General features: G+C 47.6%; 1 protein-coding gene across 2 annotated transcripts in view; it reads left to right on the top strand.

Annotated features, from left to right (window-relative positions):
* Nucleotides 1–24688, top strand: part of ADGB (androglobin) — a 2161023-nt gene that overhangs the window by 1960822 nt on the left and 175513 nt on the right. For both annotated transcript variants that reach the window (XM_069606692.1, XM_069606693.1), the window contains one exon: nucleotides 2991–3099. In XM_069606692.1, coding sequence (XP_069462793.1) covers nucleotides 2991–3099 — 109 coding nt within the window. The remainder of the gene's footprint in view (nucleotides 1–2990; nucleotides 3100–24688) is intronic.

The raw sequence follows: 24688 nt of genomic DNA, 5'->3' as shown, positions 1-24688 counted from the left end.
GTGCTTTGCTTGCCAGGTTTGTGGGGTACTTGCTTTTCCAAGTCAGCAGTCTACCTGGCTAGTCCATGGAGAACTAGCTCTCTTCTCAAAGTTTGTTGGAAGTTGTGGTTCACAATCGCATGCCATGCATGAGCCCCTCATTCCCGTCAAGTACCAGTTCACTGCACCTGTCAGAGTTGCTGAACCCCACGACCCCTACTGATGGTTCTGCCTGCAACCTTTTCAGTTGCACACCAGTACCAACTAGAGAGGAAAGAGGAAATGGATTCAAAAAAAGAACTAGCTCAAGAACTGGATATCTCTAAAACATTCACAACACTGGTTATCTCTTCTGATTCCTTTCTTTCCTTCCAAACTCCTTCCCCAAAAAACCTTAAATGCCTGGTTTCCTCTGTGTACTCTCTGAGAGGCTTTTTAGAAAGTTCCTTTCTTCTTAACAAGAAATGTGAACATTCTTTATATTATTTCTTCTGATGACTCAGGCTTAACTAAATATACCATAACTATTTACAGTATCCAGGAAGAGAAAGTTCATCAATCTGAGTTTCATGTCTCAGCGGCTAAATTTATATTTTGCGGCAATCCACATGGCACCGTTGACACTGCACTCTGCCTGGTGCACTTGCAGAATACTCCCAATGGATCTGCGCTCCTTCATATGCACAAATGTACAAACGCATGCACTGTGCCACTGGGGTCTTTCTTCATATGTGATTATCTCTGTGTCCCACGCACCCTGCACCGAGATGTTCTTTATCAGAATGTGCACTTCAGTCGCTCACTGGAAAATACCCATGCTCATTGTCACGCACAAGTCAGAAGGTAATCCTGAAGTAGGATCACTCACTTTGCCACAAACCAACGCCTTCTGCGTTGAGCACATATCATACGGCATTCCCATATTGAGTTCTAAAATACATTGTTTTTTCAGCAGATTAACGTCTTTTAAACTTATTTGGTCAAATATTGTAAACATCTAAGAATGTCAAATTAGATCTTTCTCTAGTAAAACTAAGATTTCTCCCACCAATCTAATCTGGACCATGTCCATCTAAGTCTTTGGTACTCTGAAGCTCTTCTTACTGAAGTCTTTTGGTTCAACTAGGCCCCATTTTGGAGCCCTCAAAAACTGTGACCTGGTGGTTCTAAGGGTTTGGATGAAAGGCATGGTGTCTAGAGTCCCACATTGCCTTTCAGCAGATATTCTAACCTACCAATGACTGGGTTCTCTTTCACCATCTTGGTTTGGGCTGGAACCAGTCTCCTGAAGAAACATTTAGTCAAGGAAATTATATTTCTAACAATTGTTCACCCAATTACATACTATGAATTTACTCCTTCACAACTGACACCAAAAAGAGCTAATCTCTCTTGCCTCACTCGCTCTGGCATTCTGTGTCTCAAAACATATAATATCTCTTGAACACTACACAGCCTCCCACCTTGTGAATACCATAAACTCTCCTCATACTACCTTTGCCTCGAGAAAGACCCTTAGCCCTAAGGGACCTGTCAATTCCTATCTCTGCCTTGTTGTTCTTGGAGGACTGGTGCACGATCAATTTCCTGATTTTCCCTCAAGAGTGCGTCGTGCAGGGACTCCCACTAAGACTCACTTAGACCTGTGGACCTCCGGCAGGTAAAGCAGTGTGTGTTTCTTTTTTTGTGAGACACATGTATGTGTGCGCGTGCATATGTGTAGGAGCCATATTGGGCCTCATTACAACTCACCCGGTATGGAAACAACGGTGGCGGTAAACACGCCGCCACCATTGTTTCCATACCGGGTGATCACGACTCCTGCAGGCGGAGGCGTCTATCCCGCCAGGTCTGACCTGGCGGGTTTAACACCGCCCACCTGCAGGCGGACGAGGAAACACCGGCACCATCACGAGATGGTGCCGGTGTTTCCATGATCTCCATTCCCATTGAGTCCTATCGGGCTCAATGGGAATGGGGATTTACACCATTCCGCCTCTGGAATTCCCGGGTCACCGGGGTTGTAATGCCCGGGTAATTCTGGGAATCACGGAGGTGGAATTGCAATATGAGTCCGGCGGTAGCCAGGCAGTTTTACCCCCTCGGTTACCGCCGGACTCGTCATGAGGCCCTTTGACTCTTGCCAGCATTGGGAGGACTCTTCTCCCCCATTTAATGCCTCCTCAGGCAGCTTCATGGAGTGGCTGGCTCTCCTTCCCACTAGTGTTTCCCTATCTCCCTTTGCTATTGAGGTTTCAGTGACTTGGTAACACTGGGCAGCTGCAGAGGGAAATAATGAACTCCAGGATAGTGGCCTGGCTTACAAGAGGATGTACTACTTTCACCTGCAAGGGACCTGCAGCCAGTCACCCTCTGGATACATGCATTGGTCACCTGAACCTCAGTCGTTTGGGATCTGGCTACGTGTCTAAAGTGACACAATCTATGAGGTCCATCACTGTAATTGTGGTTTTTCCATTGCCACCCCTCTCAGAAATTAGACAAAAAAGGCACGTTACTTCGGGCACCCTTGCAGCGCTCGTTTGCTCGCAGTAATTTGGTGTTTATCATATTGCTTATCAAAAGAAAAAATTCACCGTTTGTATAGCATGATCCTTTCCATTAGGAGTTTGGATATATTGACGGGGATCTGTAGCAATACCTGTCAGACTTACCCTGCAACCTGGCCTACAATGGGGCAGAGCAGATGCAGGTGAAAGAGACCCATGGATTGCCATATCCCGGAGTGAGTTTCTTTTGGGAATCAAGAAGCACACTGGTACATGTGAACCACTCTCATGCTGTGATTCCTGCCAGTAAATTCTGTGGGTGGTGGAAATATCGCCTAAAAAGCCATTACATGGACAGATTCACCTTAGTGAATCCCCCATCTGTAGAAAGCAGGAGTTACACATAAGTCAGGGCATGTTTTATGAATTGGCGCTTGTATGTCTTATTGAAATACATCTGTGCAAACCATTTATTATGCTTTTTTCAATATATTTTTCTAGGCTTACCAAGCACGTGTACAATTTATCAACAAACACTTGGCAAGCCTTCCACCTAAGCCTGAAGAAGAACCTCAGAGTGGTCCAACGACAGCTGAAGAAAGTGAAATAGGTATGGATCCAAAGTTACATTTGCAAACAGTAATAAAGTGGCTCCTGCACATTTCAAAATTATCCTTGTCGATAACGTAATTGGTAGTGGATGGGCTTTTAATAGTCGAGTAAACAGCAGTGACACACATTTCGATAATTAAAGTGTGAATTATTGGATTTGAATACAATATCTGAACCAACAGATGATTTTGTCATGCACAAGGGGCAGGATTAAGGGTATGGCGGATTTAAAATGCGCCATGCTAAAAATGTTTTTAAAGGATTTTAAAGTTTGCTGTGAGCGGAAATTACTTTATTTTAAGTTTGCACTGCGTTGGCTTTTCACTATGCTCCTGCTTACGGAAACATATCTAAAAATCTGCCTGTCCCCATGCATGGCAAATGTGACCAATGGATTTTCTGCTGGAAAGCCAGTGCAGTGCTAATTTATAAGAGAGTAATTCTCGCCGGCACATTTTAAATCTTACACACACTTAATTAGTCCCAAGATGTCTTCAGAGGCTAGGATATGATGTACACAACTTGAGATAATGTATAATGTAATTTAGGTCCATGCAAGAACGATTTTCAAACTTGAATTTGTTTTCATAACCAGTCAAAGTGCTTTTAATGAAACCTCTTTCCTTCAGTCTTCATAACTTAACAAGCTCACTCCCTCATGTCAAATTCTGCATGGGCGTGTGGCTTGCCAACGTTCGACGACCTTCCATGTTAGTTTTTTAGACTGTTCATATTTTTCGGTGTATATCATACATTGCACGCAGGACAATTTCTGTGTAATCCAGTGCAAAACACCTATCCGCTATGCATGGGGATAAACAGGATAAGACAGGGTTGGTCAGTGGAGGATGAGGTAAGGTTAGCGGGGAGGAGGGAGGAATGGATAGTAGAGGCACAATGCATGGAGGCCAAAAGAGGATAAGCCAGGGTGGGTCAGTGGAGGAGGAGGTAAGGTTAGTGGGGTGACCAGAGATATTACACTTCATATTCCGCGCGGGCACGAGGTGTGATGATATTGATATATAAGTCGCTCCCATTCACCTGTGCAAGGTCAGTAGTAGACCCACAGGGGCTATGTTACAGTGCATGGGCACCTGTGTAGGAGGGAGATTGTGCTGATGAACAGCTATGGCCCCAACATAGATGACCCCACCTTTTATGATAAGGTATTGATGCTACTAGCACCATATCCAGCGGCAGAGATAATCTGGAGAGGTGACTTCAATACCATACTGCATGTTTCAAAAGATCGATCAAGCTCAGGCCCTCGAGCCCTAATTGGGGTGGCACCCATTATAGCAGATGGGATTCACGAATTGTGATTGGTGGATGTGTGGCGGGTGATACTGTCTCCTCCTTGGCTTCCCTGCCCTTTCCTCCTTCCTCTTCTGCCCCCCTTCGGGCTTCTTCTACACCTCTGCTGGGCGCACCTCTGATTTGTACCCCTCCCCGGAATTCTTTCAAGGACGGCAACCTTCTCCATATTGCCACTCTCAACTTTCGCTCTGCTGTCAAACACTCCTCTGACATCTGCTGCCTCCTGGAAGAACTTGACCTTGATGTTCTGGGTCTCACTGAGACATGGTTCATGGCTAGCTCTGTCACAAGCTTTGCCACTCTCCTTCCTGATGGCTACAAGATCCTCTCCGTGCCCAGATCCAACCATTCCGGACGGGGTGTAGCCCTGATCTTCCCTGAGTGGATCCCTGCCTCTGTCATCCCTACGCAGGCCTACTCCTCTTTTGAATGCCTTGTCTGCCAGCTCTCTCCTGGCCATTCCCTCACTGTGGCCACTATCTATCGGCCATCTGGTTAGATCTCCTCCTTCCTCTCTGGGTGGGCATACCTCTCATCTTCCCTCCTGGTCTCCACCACTCATCTCCTCCTTCTTGGAGACTTTAAAATCCACCTGTATGCTTCCTGTCCTTCCTCTGGACTCTTTCACGACCTCTGTGACTCTCTCACTCTCTATTCTCCCCTCTGGCCAGACTCACTTTGCAGGGCACACTCTGGATGTTCTGATCTCTTCAGACCTTCCCTTTTCTATCCCTCTCACCACCCCTCTCTCCTGGAGTGATCACTTTCTTCTTTCCTCCCAGCTCACCCCCTCTACCCCTCAGGCAAAGCCACTTCCAGCACTGCCACTTACCTTCCCGGTTATCCGACCCATGAAGCGTGTGTCAGTTGAGGCTTTCGCCGCTACATTCTCAGCCCCCACTTCCCCTTCTGGCTGACTCACTCCCTGACACAGCCCTCTCTATGCTCCACTCTGCTATATCTGATACTCTTGATGCTCTTGCCCCTATCATGAGGATCCCCGTGAAGCCAAAAGCCAAGTGCAACTCCATTTACGACTCAGACCTCATCCCCCTCAAACCCAAGTGCTGGGTGGCTGAGAGGAAATGGCATGCTTCTGGTACATCCTCTGGCAAACTGGCCTACCGCCTGCTCCAAAGGCAATAACGGCTCTCTGTCCGCACCAACAAGAGAGCTCACATTCAAGCCCATGTCTCTGCGGCATCCAATAACTTGGCCGAACTCTTTAAACTCTGCAAGGAACTGGCCAATCCTGTTGCATTCTCTACCGCTCCTGCCCCCTCGCAGGCCCTCTGCACGGCTCTGGCTTCTTATTTCATCTCTAAAACTCAGTACATCCTGTCCTCACTCTCTTCTTCTCCCCCCTCTACTCCATGCTCTTCCTCTGGCCTTTCTTCAGCCACATCTCCTCCCTCCTTCTCTGCCTTTCCCCTGTTCTCCCCAGATGAGATTTCTAGACAAGTCCAATCTATGAAAGTCTCATCAAAACGGGTTCACCCCTGTTCCTCCAAAACCATCAAGGACCACATTGACACCCTGGCTCCTGCTCTGGCTGACTTCTGCAACCACTCCTTTGCCACTGGAGTCTTCCCTTCCGCCCTGAAGCACTCCCTTGTGCACCCTCTTCTCAAGAAACCCTAAGCCGACCCATCCTGCCTGGCTAACTATCGCCCAATCTCCATCATTCCTTTCCTTGGCAAACTCCTGGAAAAGCTGCCCATCTCCCAGCTTAATATTCACACTGAATCTGTTTGTTGTCCCAACGACCATCAATCTGGCTTCAGAGCTGCCAGAAGCACTGAAACTGCTCTCCTGAACATCCGCGAAGACCAGTTTCTAACCTTGATTCCAACACCCCCTGTTTCCTCATATTACTTGATCTCTCTTCTGCCTTTGACACGGTCAACCATGCCATCCTGCTCAACCGTCTCTGTGATAACCCTGGTATCACTGATCAGGCCGTGGCTTGGCTGACTTCTTTCTTCTCCGATCGACCCTCCCAGGTCCATCTTGGGTCCTTCCTCTCCTCTATCTCTATCTCTACCTGTGGTGTTCCCCAGGGGTCTAACTTCTCTCCCTGGCTGTTCAATCAATACCTGGCACATCTTGCCCACTGCATTGCCGTTCTCTGCCCCAACTTTCAGTGCTATGCAGATGACAGCTCATTTTCAGGCTCCCCTCAGCCACCTCTTCTCCTTCTCTAATCCCTGACTACCTGTCTGCTATCCAGGAGTGGTGTGCCGCCAATGATCTCTGCCTTAATGCCAGTAAGACTGAGATTCTCTTCATCAGCACACCCCCTCCCTCCTTTCCTGTCACTCTCTGGCCGGCCTCCCTTGGCCATCTTCCTGCTCCCACCTGTGAAGCTAAAAACCTCAGGTTCATCTCCGACTCCACACTCTCCTTCATTCCTCACATCTCTGAAGTCACACTACCAACTGCATCTCCTCAGAGGTATAGAAGTCAAAATACCAGCTGCACCTCCTCAGAGGTATTCTTCCTTTCCTCTCCTTCCCCAGAAGCTGACTGTCTCCAGCGAACTGGTTCTCTCTAGAATGGATTACTGCAACAGCCTCTTTCTAAATCTGCATGCCTCTACTCTCTGCCCTCTGCAACTCATCCAAAACAGGCCTGCAAGACTTGTCCTTGGCCTCAAGCCCAGGGATCGTATCTCTCCAGGACTGAACTCACTGCACTGGCTCCCAGTGGCTGCAAGGATTCAGTTCAAAACCCTCTGCATTGTCCTCAAGGCCTTCTGGGCCCTGGGGCCTCAATACCTTCAACTCTCTTTTCCTAAATATATTCCCTCTCAAACTCTTCCCTCATCCACCTCAAACTGTCTCAGGGTCAGTCGCTTCTCCAAGCAATAAGCTGGTGGTAGATCTCTTTCTTCAGCTGGTTCTTCCCTGTGAACAGCCTCCTTGCCTCTCTGAAAATTGAGGAGAACCATCTTGGGTCACGGAAGCACCTCAAGACCTTCCTCTTTGCTTCTGCTTTCACTCTTCCTCTCCCCCGCTGAACTCCTGGCTGAAACTGCACTGGTCACCTGACTACCCTCTGTTCTTGGGCCCAGGCCCCCTCCCCACCGGTTGCACACCTACACTACCCCCCTGGCAACCCTTGCACTCTGGGGCTTTTTCTGTATCCCTACAGCCCCTACCAGCACCTGACACCTGATATCTGCACTTACCTTGCACCTACCACCAGCTGGCTGCACTTCTTATGTATTGTTTTTATTATTTTTCTTATTTATTTACTGTTATCCTATGTACTACACTTCCCCTCCCCCTCTCACTTTTCCCCTTGCCCCCCTCCCTTGCACTTGCGCGATCTCAGAGTCACCTGGCCTAGTAAGCTCGTTGTCTCTGTCTTACCTCTGTTCCCCTCCCTTGCCTTGTCGCTCCTTGAAACACTTGTGTATAGGCGCATTATAAATGCCTTATATCATCTATCATATCATGCATGGGACAAGGTGGGAGTATATTTTTACTCTACTGTGCATGCTATGCACTTGCGGTATAGATCTGTGGTGTGTGTGTCAGAGAAGTTACTCAGAGATGCCAGGGACTGTGATTCTTCCTCGAACTCTCTCAGACCACTCACCCTTAGTGCTCGAGGTGGCTTGGGCAACCAAAGGGAGGTGTAGACCGGCGTGAAGATTTAAGTCAGATGCGCTGCAGGACCCAGTTTTTTCATTCAACCTTTATGAAAATATTAACTACTTTGAGAAGAATGTAGGCTCTGTCTCAACTATTGCAACATTATTACATGCCTTTACAGTACATACCAGGGGGGCATCAACGGCAAACGGATTTGGCATGCTGCACTCAATATGGCAGGAATTGAACAGGGCTAAAGCGTGCCTTGGGCAGCTCCAGCACCAGCACACTCAGGACCCCACATCCGGAAAACACTCTCAGATTTTAGAGTTGAGCTTGACAACTTTAGGAAGCTACCACAAAGGTAGGTTAGTCTGCACGATAGGCCTGTAATGGCCAGGTGCTACGCCGAAGCTGACAAACCAGAGAGGTGTGACGAATCCTTAAATATTGGCACCTCTCCCTGAGGCGGAGCCCCTTGACATGAGGCCAGGGAGGTGAGGCCGCTACCCGATAGTCCCCCTGTGGTTAGTACACAGAGGAGGATCTTATGGGGGGAGACTCCCCTTCTAGGAACAAGGATGACCATCTAGGGAGAATGTGGTACAACATCCCTCACTCTCCAACCACTTCCTTTACCTCCCCTCAGTCGTCCAAGATACCCACCTTCTCACCCCTCACTTCCATACCACAGACATCCATGTGTCTCTGCAAAATCCAGTACTTAACTTCCAACAGGATGAGAAAGAGTAGGGACTACTGTGAGAAACCAGAAGGTGTCTCACCCGCTAGTCCCCAGAGATCTTTTTTTTTTTAAACTTTATTTACACAACATCTGTTACAAAACCCAAGACAATCAGCGTATAAGAAATAAAACATGGCAAATTACACAAGAAAAGCACAGCATTTTACACAGTTCTATGTACAGAGTGAGATATACAACACCGTAAACCCCCAACAAATCAAATACATCTCTCAATTACCCCCCCAACAACTACAATGCCAAGTTAAAATAGCTGCAAAAATCTACCCCATATTTTCTCAAACAAAGCCAATTTACCAGGTCTCCTATACATCACTCTCTCCATATTTGCCAATTCATTCATCTCTGACAACCACGTCTCAATATTCAATGTCAAAGCATTCTTCCAGTTCCTCAAGATAATTCTTTTACCAGTCATCGCCCCTCTGAACAACCACTTCTTCTTACTCCGAGTGAGATCATCCAAAGACTCATCACTCCCCAATATGATCACACTAAAATCCAAGACCGGGAGACCAACAATCACTTCATCACATATACGTCCAATCTCACCCCAAAACAGCCTCACCAGTCTGCAATCCCATAGTAGATGTTCCAGCGTACCGATTTCACATGAAAATCTCCACCATTCTGCATTCTCCAACATCCCTCTTTTATACATTCTTTCAGGCGTCTAATAAATTCGATTAAGTATTTTAATCTGTCTCGATCTTTCCGTGAGTCCCAACGAGCACAACTTCACATTCATACACATGTTTAGCCACAAGCCCTCCGTGACATCCAACCCAATTTTTCTGCCCCACTCCTCTCTTAAAGAATCAGAGATCTGTCATCCAGGTGGCCAGGACACAGCCATCTCTTTTGGATCCAGTTCCTGGGGGTGGGCCAGTTGTCATGACCCTTGCCCCTGGCCCTCACTGGCAAGTTAGACTTACAGTTAGGGCCAGGTCAAAGGCCTTAAAACCTCATCCAAGAACCTCTTGGAGTCAGACCTGGCGCCTTTGGTGCCAGGCTCATAGCCATCATGAAGACCAACATTAGAATGGGACTATTTACTTGGGACTATTTAACTTGGGGGGGGGGTGGGGGAGTTCAGCCAACATGGAGGCACACACATAGCTCAGTTACAAGGAACTGAGCTGTGTGGTCTAGTCTTTTGGGTGTGGCAGGCCTGGGACTATTTTACCTGGACCACTTTACCTGAGACTATTTAAACCACACCCAAACAGCAGAACATGCTTTGCGTTATTCTGCTGTGGGCAGTGTAACGCTCACCGTGTCCAGTTCTATGATGCCAGCTTACCTGAAACCAAGGACCTGCAGAGAGAGAAAGAACACTACGAAACTTACCTGGAACAGTATCCCGTCTTCAATCCATCGCTGACTTCAGTTCCACTCACCTGAAGGTACGAACTCCATCATCCGGCACTGCATGCATCCTGGAATACCATAACCTGGAAAGACGAGAAAGAAAGACAGCATTAGTAAGCGTTTACTCACGTTTCCTCCCGAATGAAGAAGGCCACACAATTCTTACCTGGGTAGTCATCTCCTGGTCAGTATCATTGCTGGAACATTACAGCGCTCGGTGAAGAACATCGCAAACTGCAAGGAGAGAAAAGACACAGGTTAGCAATATAAAAGGCGAACACCAAAATACCTTTCCATACCTAAAAGGAAAGAAGCAAGACATTATTATTCGAACTAAGAGGAACATAAGAACTGCATATAAAGACTGTAAAGCAGCAAACCTACAGAGTCGCAGCAGGCCTGGATTCCCACAGGGGGGCTTGCACCAGTGAAGTAATTTGGTCGCTGCTCACCCCCCACATCTATGTGCCCCTGCCACGAGGAGCAGGACGGAAAATCCACCTCTTACAATATCAAGGTGAGGAGAAGGCCCAAGGGGGAGGAAGGAGTTGAGGCCAAGGGAGGTGGGAATGCATAAAGGCAATCTGGTATTGAATCCAGCTCTCCTATATTGCAGACCCATCTTTAACCAGAGGCCTTACCAAGGGACCGGGAGAGGGTTCGAGAGTGTAAATCATCCAACCAGGGTTGGGTGGCGTCCCCGTGGATACCAGGTGAGCGTAACACCAATGTGGGCGGCTCACCTGGGTGAGGGGTCCTCAGGGAGTGGCAGCGGAACACCGGATGGTGAGACACAGCACCCCCTTCCCTGTAATACCTTTGCCCCATCCTGCCAGGTAGGATACTTAGGTACTCTACCCCCCAGTTTTGCAACATGAAAACTTTCACGCGGACAGCCCGCTATGGGAGAAAAAAGACTAACACCTGAGCAGTATAACTGGCGTGTCTAAATACAATGGCTGGATGAGGTTAGGCAATTACTGAACATCACACACACCTGACTTCCATTAAGCTTCCTCACACAGATAAAAGTCGGATCATGAGAGCACACTCTGAGCGAGGCAAAGCACGTGAGGAAACAGCAGCTTCGAGACGGCAGCTGAATGAGAGAAGAAAGGCGGCAAAACAGGAGGGAATCGAAAGCAGGGAAATTACATTGCCCTTTCCAACAAGGAACCGTTACTTTCAAGAGCCCTCAAGATTAAAAAGCGTGAAACCACGAAATCAGGCTGAAGAATCCTGCATTCTGTGTCAGAGATAGCCAGAGAACTCCAGCGTCAACAATCAAGACGGGGAGAAGCAGCAGCCGCCGTGGTACCATCCTTGGCTCCAAGAACAAAGCAGTGCCAATGAAATCAACACAGCCGGCGAGTTGGAGAGACTGATACAAGACCGGTCTCTGTTGAAGCCAAGGTTGCAAGCAGCAACATTGTATGGCGAGTGCTGGAACAAACATTGTTAAAACGCGTGTGATAAAAGACGCAGTAAAGTTGAGCTGCTGATGAGTGATTGAAATTTAAAAGTAACATGCAATACCTTTGACAGAGTGGTCCAGCACTGCATAGGTGCTCAATCGAAGGTCTCTGTAAGGTATCCATCTGAAAAGTGGCAGAAGTGAAAGTTGAAAGGGATTCTATTGACAAGATTACAAAGAATTGTGAATCAAAGTGGTCCTGCGACGGGTCGAGCAAAATCCTGCATACAGTCAAAATTCTTCGATTTTGATGAAGTAAGGAAAATTTGAGAAAAGTAGATAAATTTGGTCCGAGCCCAGCGGAGGGAGCAGAGGGAGACTAATAAAAGGTTGTGTGTTAAAGTGGGTCCGAGTCCAGTGGAGGGGGACCCAGAGTGACCAGTAAAGCACCTTAGAAGTTTTACATGTCAAATTCTGAGAAGAAAGGAATTTTAATGTTTGTTGTGTCCCATCAGGACCTCTTAAATAAGAGACTTTGAATGGCAAAGAGACTTTGGCACCGAAGGCTCTGATATTGACATTTTGAACGCATCCTCATGCTAGTAAAGCCAGAGAGTTGCTAAGCTCGAATGTGCTGCTTTCTCCCATGCTGAAAACGTGGGGAAGGGAAACCAACTGCTTGAATTTCCTGACATATCATTTTTTGAACACTTCTTTTGTATAATATTGTTTCCCACACTATTTGTATTTAGAAGTAAGGATTGGCAATAGGTTTACTAGTATAGGCCCTTTAATTTTGATACGACTCGACTAGCGCTGCGTTATAATTATTTGATGGTCGTAGCTTGCTCCCATCTTCAGACGTAGGATTAGATTGGCGTTTTTCAAACCCAATTGGAGTACAATAAACACCCTCGAACTGTGCTCACTTGTGTCTGTCTTACTGTTTCATACATGCCTTCCTTACACTACCCACTAAAAACATCCTTGGCTCATACTGGAATGATGAGGAGAAAAGACTTCCCAGCACAAATACAATGGGCAAGCACTGTGATGAGGCGGATGTGCGGGACCCTACCGACTATTCCTAGACCCTCTAGTGAGCCTTCTAGTGGTTCTCTAACTCCCATTGGAGAATCACACATAGAAATAAAGGAAGGACTGCAGAAGAGGGAGAGAAGCCCCGTCTGACAGAACCGCGAGATTCAAAGCCGGTGATCAAGGACAAGAAGGGAGAACCGGAACCAAGACCCTTGTCTGCCAGCAGAGGCTTTCCTGGCATGTCTGCTGTGGACAGACCGACGAAACGGGAGGAAGAACGGGTATCTAGCCGACCGATGGAGCTGGAAAGTGCATTCAACTGGAGGCACGCAGCCCAAGAAGGAGAAGATGCTGCTCAACTGCTGCAGTCACTGGAGATGCAGCCCGAACACAGAGAAGCCCACAACCGACCGTAGAGCACCGGCAAGTGCATTGCCTGTATCTGGCGTTGGTGGGATCTTTGGCGGAACACTAGAAGGGCTGAAGAGTGATGAGACGGGTCTGGGACCTGCACCCAATAACGAATAGTCTCCTGGGCCGACTTCTTTGTGGCATTGCCTCGCAGGGTAATGAACCAGGTCTGCCAAAGCAAAGAGACGAGGAAATCCGGGTTTGGGACCCACACGCAAGAATGATGAAACCATTACACCATCTTCTGCGTGGCAGTACCTGGCAGGTAGTGAGCCAGCTGTGTGAGACCATGAAAGAGATGAAAGGCCACGAGAAGGATGTCCTTCCCCTTGTTGTTGTGAAATGTGAAATTAAGAATAAGAGAAGCAATGGGAAGGGAGTCCTTCCCCTGATGTTGTGAACTGAGAATAAGAAAGGCCAGGAGAAGGAGTCATTACCCCATGTGTTTTGAACTGTGAAAAAAGGCTTGAGAAAGGCCAGGGGAAGGGAGTTGTTCTCCCTGTTGTACACTGTGAAGAGCGTGTGAGAACAAATCCAAGAAAAACCAGGGGAAGGGAATCCCATTCTCCAGGAACCAAAAGTGAAGAAGCAAATATGGGCAATGAGGAATGTTGACCTTTGAATTGGAACTTTACCTTTTGAGTTTGAATTGAGAACTTTACCACCTTTTGTCACTGCAACCTGGAACTTTGTTTTGTGCCTTGGAAAAGGATTGAAACCTGGGGAAGGGAGTGATTCCTTCAGGTGAAGATTTCACCGACCGACTGAAACTGTGATCTGCTGTCCAGAAGAAGGGAGACATTCTTCTGGACTAAGAAAATCCACTACCTCTTAAGTTATATAAGTGTGATGGACAGAAGTAGGTTTTGGCACAGGATAGTGGCTTATTGATTTACATGGATACCTTGACCGAATCCTTAGTATTTTAGTTGAGGCAGGGAAACCCCTCCTAAAGTTAGGGCAAGTTAGGTTTTCCCTTTATTTTCATTACTAATAAAAGTTTATGCCAACAACCATGCCACCCATGTGTCGATCTCCCTCTTCTGCATACTAATAGGGGTTAATGGCTCGACTGGCCCAGGGTGAGTCAAATAGGAGTCCGATAGCTACGGAGCCTGAGAATCTAGTGCACCTAGAAGAGGAAATAAATGTGGTATTTTATGCTTTCTACACTAGGATGTATCAACCTAAGGGGAGTGCGACTCAGGACGGGATTGAGGGGTATCATAGGAAAATTCCAACATTGTTACTGTCCAGGGAATTGAGTGCAGTGCTGGAAGTGCCCATGATGCCAGAGGAAATAAAGGAGGTGTTTTTGGGGTTACTGAATGGGAAGGCACCTGGTACGGGAGGCCTGGTGTCAGAATTTGAAATGGAATACCTTGAAATTCTACTTCCCTATCTGGTACAAATGTGGGAAGAGGCGCTGGAAAAGGGGTCATTGCCAGAGTCAGTGCGAGAGGCAGTCATGAGGTTTTTATCGAAGCAGGATAATTAGCTAGCGAGTGAGGCTCATATTGCCCACTGTCAATTAACATGGTTGCAAACATATTTGCTACAGTCATTGCCAATAGGTTACTTCCCCTAATGCCTCATTTAATTCATTCTGACCAGTCTGGGTTTATCCCTGGGAGGGCGACAGCCTTGAACATGCGTAGGCTGTATAATGTCATGTCTTTGGTGGATCCAGGGCCCGGGCAATCTGTATATTCCGCAGCATTCAAAAGGCATTTGACACGGTATACTGGCCCTTCCTGTTTTAGGTTTTAGCCAATTATGGGTTTGGACCTTGCTTTATTTCGTCAATAATTCCCTTTTATATGAATCCAGTGGCGAGGGTAAACACAAATGGGGTAATGTATCTGATGCTTCGATAAGAAGGGGGTAGGAGGCAAGGGTGCCATTGTTGCCGCTCCTGCTGGAAGCAGTAATAGAGCCGCTTGCAGGTTTACTACGGATTAGATACAGGAAGCTGTCGACATCTTGTTGTATATACGTGAACAAGTAGAGAATGGTGCAGAAATACTGGGTGTGGTGGAGGAATTTTGGTGGATTCTCTGGCCTTTCACCTCAACAGTGACAAGCCAGAGATGATTCCTGTTTCCAATACGACATTGAGGCCATAGATACACAGGGTCTGAGGGTGATGTGAACGTCCCTGAAATATCTAGGAATTGCAGTAACCAGATCCAGGGCAACAACTTTCAAGCTGAACTATAGATTCTATATTTCCCAGCTAAAGGCCAAATTGCCTAAGTGGAGATAGATATCAATGTCTCTAATGGGGAGGCTCTCCCTCATTAAAATGATTGTACTGCCAAAGTTACTATACTTTAATAATATGCCTGTATGGCCGGGACGCTCTATTTATTAAAAAACTCCAGCCTATGTGCACTGCCTTTATATGGTGTAATCATTAGTGCATGCCTGAAAAGAAGGTGGTGTCATGGCACCACACTTTGAAATTATTTATTTGGCTGCACATGGGCTATGTGCGATGTTCTGGTGTAGTCAGGCCGACACCCGCCTCGTGAGCTTAGAAAGGACAACAGCGGGCAAGATACCATTGAACACTCTTTATATTTAGTGGGAAATACAAAGCTGGAGTTCCACTTGACCCTGTGGAGGCAACAAGGGCGGCAATGGCAGAGACTCCTACATATGCAGGGTGTTGTCTTCCCATATGATCGGTGGGGTCCATTATGGGGCGTACCTCAGTTGCTGCAATCCATGTGCTTCGATAGAGAGGAGCTGGAGGGCAGCGGGTATTTGCGTGTTTCAGGGACGTGTTCCCGCAGGGACAATTTGTGAGCTGGGAGGCTTTGTTGGAGACACTCGTCTGCAGCGGATATACTTTCAATGAATGATAACCGCCTTTAGAGCATGCTGGCCGAACTTCCTGTCTGAACTTCCATTTCATGTGGGTGTGGCATACATGTATGAAGACATGGAAGGTGGCGGTTGCAAAAAAGTGTGTATCCACTCTGTGTAGAGGAGGTCTCAGGGACCTTAAGATTATGGTCCTCATTACACGGATGGCGGTAAGGGTTTACCGGTATTTTACCGGTACCGGTAAATCCTTACCGCCTTACTACGAGGTCCCTTTGCAGGTTTGGGAATTTAACGCCTGCTTTTTGCAGGCGTTAAAAACCAACCGGCAAAGGGACCAGGGAGCTAATTACGGTACCGCAATTTGCGGTACCGTAATTAGCGCCTTCACCCATTCCCATAGAGCCCTATGGGGCAAAAATGGGAATGGGGAAGGGCAATGGTGGAAGGGGGAATTACCGGCCCGCCAACCTTGGAATAGGGTGGTAATTCCCCTTTCCACCAAGGCGGTGCCGGTATTTTACCGGCATGAACCATGACACTAATAGCGCCATGGTTCACCGCCATCCATGTAATGAGGCCCTAAGAGACAGGATGTTAAGAAGACATGGGAAAGGGACTTGAATATAGAATTCTCATAGGTGCATTCGCAAAAGATTTGCAGCCTAACTAAGAAAATCTGTTATAACTCAAAATGTTGCCTCGCACAATTCAAAATACTTAGTAGACTACCTTATCACCGTCCAGGATTAGGCAAATCAATACACAGTGTGAGGGCAAATCGACCAGATGCAGGGGTGAATAGGTAGACTTATCCCACATGCTACACTCGTGACCCAAGCTGGCACAATACTGGAGGGAAGTGGGTCATGTCCTTCATGCTGTAATCAATCTGCAACCTCAGCTGTCGCCTCTAGTGTGTTTGTTGCGATATACAGGCAAGATGCAGGAGGTGAAACACAGGTTTTTGAATTTGGGGCTGTCATTGGCCAAACGCTGCATAGTTATCAGATGGAAAGTGTAACTTCCGCTTAGGGTGGAGGATTGGTTCAAAGAAATTTGGGGTCATTACAAGTTTGGAGGTAGCCATGGTGCTATTAGCGCCATGGCTGCCTGCAAAGTCGTATCTGGATTCCCTCAATGGGGACATACCGGGTCATTCCAACCTTGGAGGACCCGGTAAGTCTCCATTCAAAATACCCATTCCCATTTGAGCCCCCATAGGGCTCAATGGGAATGGGGAGGGAGCTAATAACGGGCCCATTACTAACGGGCCCGTTATTAGCTCCCTGGTCCCTTAGCAGCTCCCGCTTAGGACGGCTGGTTTTACCAGCCGGCTCTAGTGGGACCCGCTAAGGGACCTCGTAATGCAGCGGTAAGGGGTTAACGGCACCAGCATCCTTACCAGCGCTGTTACTGTCATGATCTCTGCTTCCAAAAGGTCAGGGTTTTCCCAACTCCCTTGGAAGCAGATCCATAACCCAGGTTCCGAGTGCCAACCAGTCCCAATTGGAACCTTTTGGACCCAGTCCTGGCGCCAGTGGCACCAGGCTCATAAATATGCCCAGTCCCAGCGCTGGAAGCGCCGGGCTCACAATGCTTGGGTGGACTTACCTGCAGCAGACCATGCTGCTTACTTGCCTGCCAGTTGAGCCTCTGATCCTCTTCTGTTTGGAACTACTTTTCCTGTTGGGTGGGGCAGGAGCCACTCCCTAGATTCAGAACACTGGAACTCTTCTGGAAAGCAGGAACTCTTTTCTTACCTAGGCGTGGCTGTGGAAGGAGACACCTAAGCACTACAGGAGGCTATTTAAACCACACCCGATGGATGAATCTTGCTTTGCGTTATTCTGCATCCTCTGCAGCAGAACGCTCATCGTGTCTTCTGCATCTGATCCTGGGTCTAAGGAAAAAGGCTTACCATCCTGAATCCAGTCTTCAGCAACACCTATAAAGACAAGAAAGAACAGGTTAGCATTACGGGCTTCAGTGACGGCTCTTCACTTACCTGGTCCATCGGCTGTCACCAACGCCTCGCGCTGCATTCTGGCATCTGAAAGACAAAGGCTTACCTACTCTTCGTGCGCTCCGGAGGTCTTCACACTGCATTCCGGCATCTGAAAGACAAAAGCTTACCAACTCTTCGCACGCTCCGGAGGCCTTCGGCGCTGCATCCCGCATCTGAAAGACAAAACAAGGTGCGTTTAAAGACATTGGGGAACTTTAATACTCACGTGCCATTACTCCTTTCCACATCTAACCCAGTGGGTATTCCGGCACCCTGCAGCCGCTCCGAACTTGTACCTGCAAAATAAAAAGACAGTTAGAGCGCATCGTGAAGCAGGCAACAAGCGCTTACTTACGTGCTTCCAGGCGCTTCTATTCATCACACGGGCTCCATCTTCAACTCACTTCAGCCCGTCATCCGCCATCGCCGGAACCCTGCAAAACAAGAAACATCATTACTAAAGACTTTAAAGACATTAGAATTACTCGAAACTTACCGTTCGTGCAGTAAACGACGGACAGCAGTCCTCTGAAGTCAAGAGGCCTGCTCCCCTTATCCAGTGAAGAAACTGGTTACAGCACCCTGCCCCGAGGCAGATGGAGAGCACGGCGTTCACTTACCTAAGGTGAGAGCGTTAACCTTTGGGGTTCTACAGGAGAAGAGAAAGGGAAGAAGAGAGAGACATTCAATAACCCAGTTCCTTAATCCCATATTTTCTATCTGCATACATCTTACCCTTCAAGTCAGACATACAGTGCACAGAGGTCCAGCCCAAAGAGCCAGCCATGTGTTAAACATCACCTTTGAAGATACGGTATACGCCCAGTCAAGACCGGCGCCTCTACGGGAATCAGGTGAGCGTTACAGAACGCAAAGCCTACCACAAAACTCCCGTCCAGGCGCTATGGAAACCTCAGATACCGACCAGCTAGCCCAGTTACTTGGGGAACTAAGGGCAGAAGTGCATGCAGCCCGTCAGGAAACGAACGCTCTAAGAAGGGAACTGATTATTTCCAAGGAGCGAACAGATGATCTCGCTAGACAATTGCTACAGTCACAAGCCGGACAGACCCCGTTACCCGCATCTGGGGGAAATCTTCCTTCTACATCCTCTATGAATCCAGTGCAGATCAACCTACCTGGGAATGTACCTCTGGCTCCGCCCGAACGATTTTCTGGTGACCCAAAGAGGTTTGCAGTATTTATCAATCAGTGCCGGTTGCATTTCTTATGCCGGCCAGCAGCCTTTCCAACTGATCAAGCTAAAGTAGCTTTCGTGCTTTCGTACCTTAGTGGCAATGCGGCAGACTGGTCGATCCCTCTAGTAAATCAAGATGATCCGGTCCTCCATGATTTTCAAGCTTTTCAGCTCAGTATGGAAAAACTGTTCGCAAGACATTCACAGGGGCAGGCCTTGGACAATGAGCTTCTTTCGCTGCGACAAGGTAATCAAGACCTTTTGGCTTATATTGCGTCTTTCAACAGACTGATAGTGGAAACTCAATGGCCTGAGGACAAAAGGATTACGCTGTTTTATAGAGGTCTACGTGGAGAGCTCAAAGATGTGTTAGCCCAAGTAGTGAATCCCCCACAAGATTGTTCGGTATATATAGACTTAGTCGTTCAAATAGATCACAGACTGCAGAACAGGAAGGCCGATCGTTCCAAGTTTGATGCTTGAGTATTTTCCAAACCGCCAACTCCTTCCAAAAGAGTAGACTCCGGGGGACCCATGCAAATAGGGGGTCTGAAAAGTCCTCTAACACAAAAGGAGCGGGAAAGGAGAAAACAGTTGCAATTATGCCTCTATTGCGGAAACTCAGGGCACTTTCTTCGAGACTGTCCGGTGAAACCTGCCAAGAAGGCAGTAGGAGCTGCAGTTACCAAAGTTACAAACTCTGAGCAGGGAAACGACCTCGCCCGACAAGAATAGAGGTCCTCTTGCCGAGCGTGAAAACCAGTTCCGTGACCTCGCATTTCGTGATACCTATGGTCCTCATTAGCCCTGATAAACCGGATCGATTACATGCAATTGAAGCTTACGTCGACAGCGGTGCCATCGGCAATTATGTGGATCATGAAATGGTTTTGAGGATGAATCTAACTCTTTGTCCCAAGGCTGTAAAGGACGTCATTACTACGGTGGATGGTACGGAGATAGCCTCCGGGCCAGTAACGCATACCACTCAAGAGGTGACGCTAGTAAGTCAAGATGGACACCATGAGAAGATCGTGTTCGATGTGATCCAGGCCCCTCAGTTTCAGATTATTCTAGGAATACCTTGGTTAGAGAAACACAATCCTCTGATCGATTGGCGAGCAAGAACGGTCCAGTTTCCAGAATGTGTCTCTACTTGTCACCCTCCACCTGGTGTTGCACTGGCAGCAATTTCTTCAGAGACTCCCCAGTTACCTCTCGAATACCTAGAATACCAAGATGTTTTCCGGAAGGATCAGGCTAACTCTCTAGCTCCTCATAGGTCTTATGACTGCCAGATAGACCTGATACCTGGATCTACTCCTCCTTGTAGTAGAATTTATGCCCTCACCGAGCCTGAGAACCTTCACCTTCGACAATACCTGGATCAATACCTGGCAAATGGGTTTATTCGTCCTTCCAAGTCCCCTGCTTCTTCAGCTTTGTTCTTCGTTCCAAAAAAGGAAGGAGACCTTAGAACTTGTATAGATTATCGCTCCCTGAACCAGATCACCGTTAAGAATAGATATCCGTTACCTTTGATCCCTGAACTCCTGGACCAAGTCAGAAAAGCAAGCATATATACAAAGCTGGATCTTAGAGGAGCTTACCACTTGGTACGAGTAAAAGAGGGCGATGAATGGAAGACGGCCTTCCGCACCAAGTATGGGCTATTTGAATATCAGGTCATGCCCTTCTGACTTTGCAATGCCCCGGCCGCCTTTCAATATTTTATGAACGATGTCCTCAGAGAGCTCATAGATGTGTGTGTTGTTGTTTACATTGACGACATCCTCGTTTATTCTTCATCGGAATCTGAACATCGGAAACACGTGAAAATGGTCCTCGAAAGATTGCGTCAACACAAACGTTTCGCTAAGTTGGAAAAATGTGTTTTCAACGTGACTGAAGTTGAATTCTTGGGATTCATATTATCACCTGGCGGAGTGCGTATGGATTCAAAGAAGGTCGATGCAGTTCTCAAATGGCCATCACCATCCTCCGTAAAAGGTGTGCAAAGCATGTTAGGCTTCGCTAACTTTTACCGCAGGTTTATCCCCGAATTCTCTCGAATAGTCCAGCCCATCACTGCCTTGTTAAAGAAAAACAAACGTTTTGAATGGTCTACCGAGGCGGAACAAGCTTTCCATGATTTGAAGACTAAATTTATCTCTGCACCAATCTTAAAACACCCTCGCCCCGAACTCCCCTACATCGTGGAAACTGATGCTTCAAGCCTTGCCATGGGGGCAGTTCTATCACAAAAGGACCCGGTAACCAATCAGTTGCATCCCGTGGCATTTTGGTCCCGCAAATTCTCGCCTCCTGAAATCAATTACACGATTACTGACAAGGAACTTCTGGCTATCAAGTCTGCCTTTAAGGCTTGGCTGCATTATCTGCTGGGGGCCTGACACACCGTTACTGTGATTACGGATCACCGAAACCTGCAATATTTGAAAACCGCAAAAGCCCAATCCTCTAGACAACTCCGTTGGGCATTATTCTTTGCCGAGTTTGACTTCATAATTACCTATCGACCTGGTACAAAGAACGGTAAAGCTGATGCCCTTTCTCGGATGGGAGTGGAAGAACACTTGATCAACCCTAAACCTGTACCAATCATTCCCGAACAAAGAATTCTGGGTGTAATCGCCACAGCATCCATAGAGGAAGTTAAGGATAAAGCCAGGCAACTGGTAACTCCAGCAGACATACCGAATTGGCATCTGCAGGGAAAGGACGTTGCAGTAAAGGACAACTTATTGTATTTCCAAGAACGATTATACCTACCCAGCACAGATTTACAGAAAAAAGTAATCTCTTGTTATCACGATTCTTTAATGGAAGGACATCCCGGTATGGCCAAGACCTCAGAAAAGATCAAGCGCTACTTCTGGTGGCCGTCTTGGAAAAAAGATATCAGAGACTTTATAATGTCCTGTGGAGTATGCGCCCAAAACAAGAGTCAAAAGGAAAGACCAGCAGGCCTCTTACGCCCTATTGACATCCCACCTCGCCCTTGGCATACGCTTTCTATGGACTTCATCACTGATCTACCTCCATGCTCCGGATACAATACGATTCTAGTAATCGTGGATTTATTCTCCAAGATGGCGCATTTGATTCCGCTCAAATGCTTGCCAACAGCAGCAACTCTGGCCCGAGAATTTCTCGAAAACATCGTCCGACTGCACGGTTTTCCTTCGGTTCTAATTTCGGATCGAGGTAGTCAATTTATTTCTCATTTTTGGCGAAGTTGCTGTCGGTCGGCTCAAATTGATGTGAGACTATCGACCAGTCACCACCCTCAGACCGACGGACAAACCGAGAGGACCAATCAAACGCTGGAACAGTATTTACGCTGCATGCTGCAACAAACTGAAAAAACTTGGAAAGACATCCTTTGGATAGCCGAATAGGCGAATATGCCTACAATAACTCTGTCCATTCGGGAACTGGGAAAACCCCGTTTTTTCTTTTGTACGGCAGTCACCCTCGAACCTCGGAGTTGGACCCCCTCCAAGATCTTGAAACACCAGCAGTAGACTACCTGCATTCTACAATCACCCAAGCCTTTAAGGAAGCTGTTTCTCACCTTCAAAGGGCTAAAGAACAATATAAGAAAGGAGCAGATCAACATCGGAAGGAAGCCCCTCAATATCAAGTAGGGGATCAAGTCTGGTTATCCACCAAATATCTACCTCTAAAAGGGCCACGCACATTCAACCCAAGATACCTTGGTCCCTATTCCATCACTACCATAGTAAACCCAGTAGCGGTCAAGTTGGACTTGCCCCCGCACATGAAGATACATCCGGTCTTCCACGCCTCTCTATTAAAACCCGTGCAACCTCAAACCCGACTAACTAAATCTCCAAAACCTATCCTAGTTGATGGAGAACTCGAGTTTGAAGTCAAAAGCATTCTGGACTCCAAGATCTCCAAATCTAAACTATTTTACCTAATTGACTGGAAAGGCTATGGCCCCCAAGAGAGATCCTGGGAACCTGCTGAATATGTCCATGCTCCTCGCCTAATCAAAAGATTTCACCGAACATTTCCTGACAAGCCAAAACCCCCGGAGAAGTCCGGTTTGGGAGGGGCCTTGAGGGGGGGTACTGTCATGATCTCTGCTTCCAAAAGGTCAGGGTTTTCCCAACTCCCTTGGAAGCAGATCCATAACCCAGGTTCCGAGTGCCAACCAGTCCCAATTGGGACCTTTTGGACCCAGTCCTGGCGCCAGTGGCACCAGGCTCATAAATATCCCCAGTCCCAGCGCTGGAAGCGCCGGGCTCATAATGCTTGGGTGGACTTGCCTGCAGCAGACCATGCTGCTTACTTGCCTGCCAGTTGAGCCTCTGATCCTCTTCTGTTTGGAACTACTTTTCCTGTTGGGTGGGGCAGGAGCCACTCCCTAGATTCAGAACACTGGAACTCTTCTGGAAAGCAGGAACTCTTTTCTTACCTAGGCGTGGCTGTGGAAGGAGACACCTAAGCACTACAGGAGGCTATTTAAACCACACCCGATGGATGAATCTTGCTTTGCGTTATTCTGCATCCTCTGCAGCAGAACGCTCATCGTGTCTTCTGCATCTGATCCTGGGCCTAAGGAAAAAGGCTTACCATCCTGAATCCAGTCTTCAGCAACACCTATAAAGACAAGAAAGAACAGGTTAGCATTACGGGCTTCAGTGACAGCTCTTCACTTACCTGGTCCATCGGCTGTCACCAACGCCTCGCGCTGCATTCCGGCATCTGAAAGACAAAGGCTTACCTACTCTTCGTGCGCTCCGGAGGTCTTCACACTGCATTCCGGCATCTGAAAGACAAAAGCTTACCAACTCTTCGCACGCTCCGGAGGCCTTCGGCGCTGCATCCCGCATCTGAAAGACAAAACAAGGTGCGTTTAAAGACATTGGGGAACTTTAATACTCACGTGCCATTACTCCTTTCCACATCTAACCCAGTGGGTATTCCGGCTCCGAACTTGTACCTGCAAAATAAAAAGACAGTTAGAGCGCATCGTGAAGCAGGCAACAAGCGCTTACTTACGTGCTTCCAGGCGCTTCTATTCATCACACGGGCTCCATCTTCAACTCACTTCAGCCCGTCATCCGCCATCGCCGGAACCCTGCAAAACAAGAAACATCATTACTAAAGACTTTAAAGACATTAGAATTACTTGAAACTTACCGTTCGTGCAGTAAACGACGGACAGCAGTCCTCTGAAGTCAAGAGGCCTGCTCCCCTTATCCAGTGAAGAAACTTGTTACAGCACCCTGCCCCGAGGCAGATGGAGAGCACGGCGTTCACTTATCTAAGGTGAGAGCGTTAACCTTTGGGGTTCTACAGGAGAAGAGAAAGGGAAGAAGAGAGAGACATTCAATAACCCAGTTCCTTAATCCCATATTTTCTATCTGCAGACATCTTACCCTTCAAGTCAGACATACAGTGCACAGAGGTCCAGCCCAAAGAGCCAGCCGTGTGTTAAACATCACCTTTGAAGATACGGTATACGCCCAGTCAAGACCGGCTCCTCTACGGGAATCAGGTGAGCGTTACAGTTACCCCTTACCGCTGCACTCGGGATGAGGCCCATGGTGTGGGGAAAATGATATGGAAGAGGTTTACAT

The sequence above is a fragment of the Ambystoma mexicanum genome, chromosome 4p, assembly GCF_040938575.1.
Source record: "Ambystoma mexicanum isolate Mex_15411 chromosome 4p, UKY_AmexF1_1, whole genome shotgun sequence".
In the NCBI taxonomy this organism is placed as follows: Eukaryota; Metazoa; Chordata; class Amphibia; order Caudata; family Ambystomatidae; genus Ambystoma; species Ambystoma mexicanum.
This window is presented reverse-complemented; position numbering and strand designations above follow the sequence as displayed.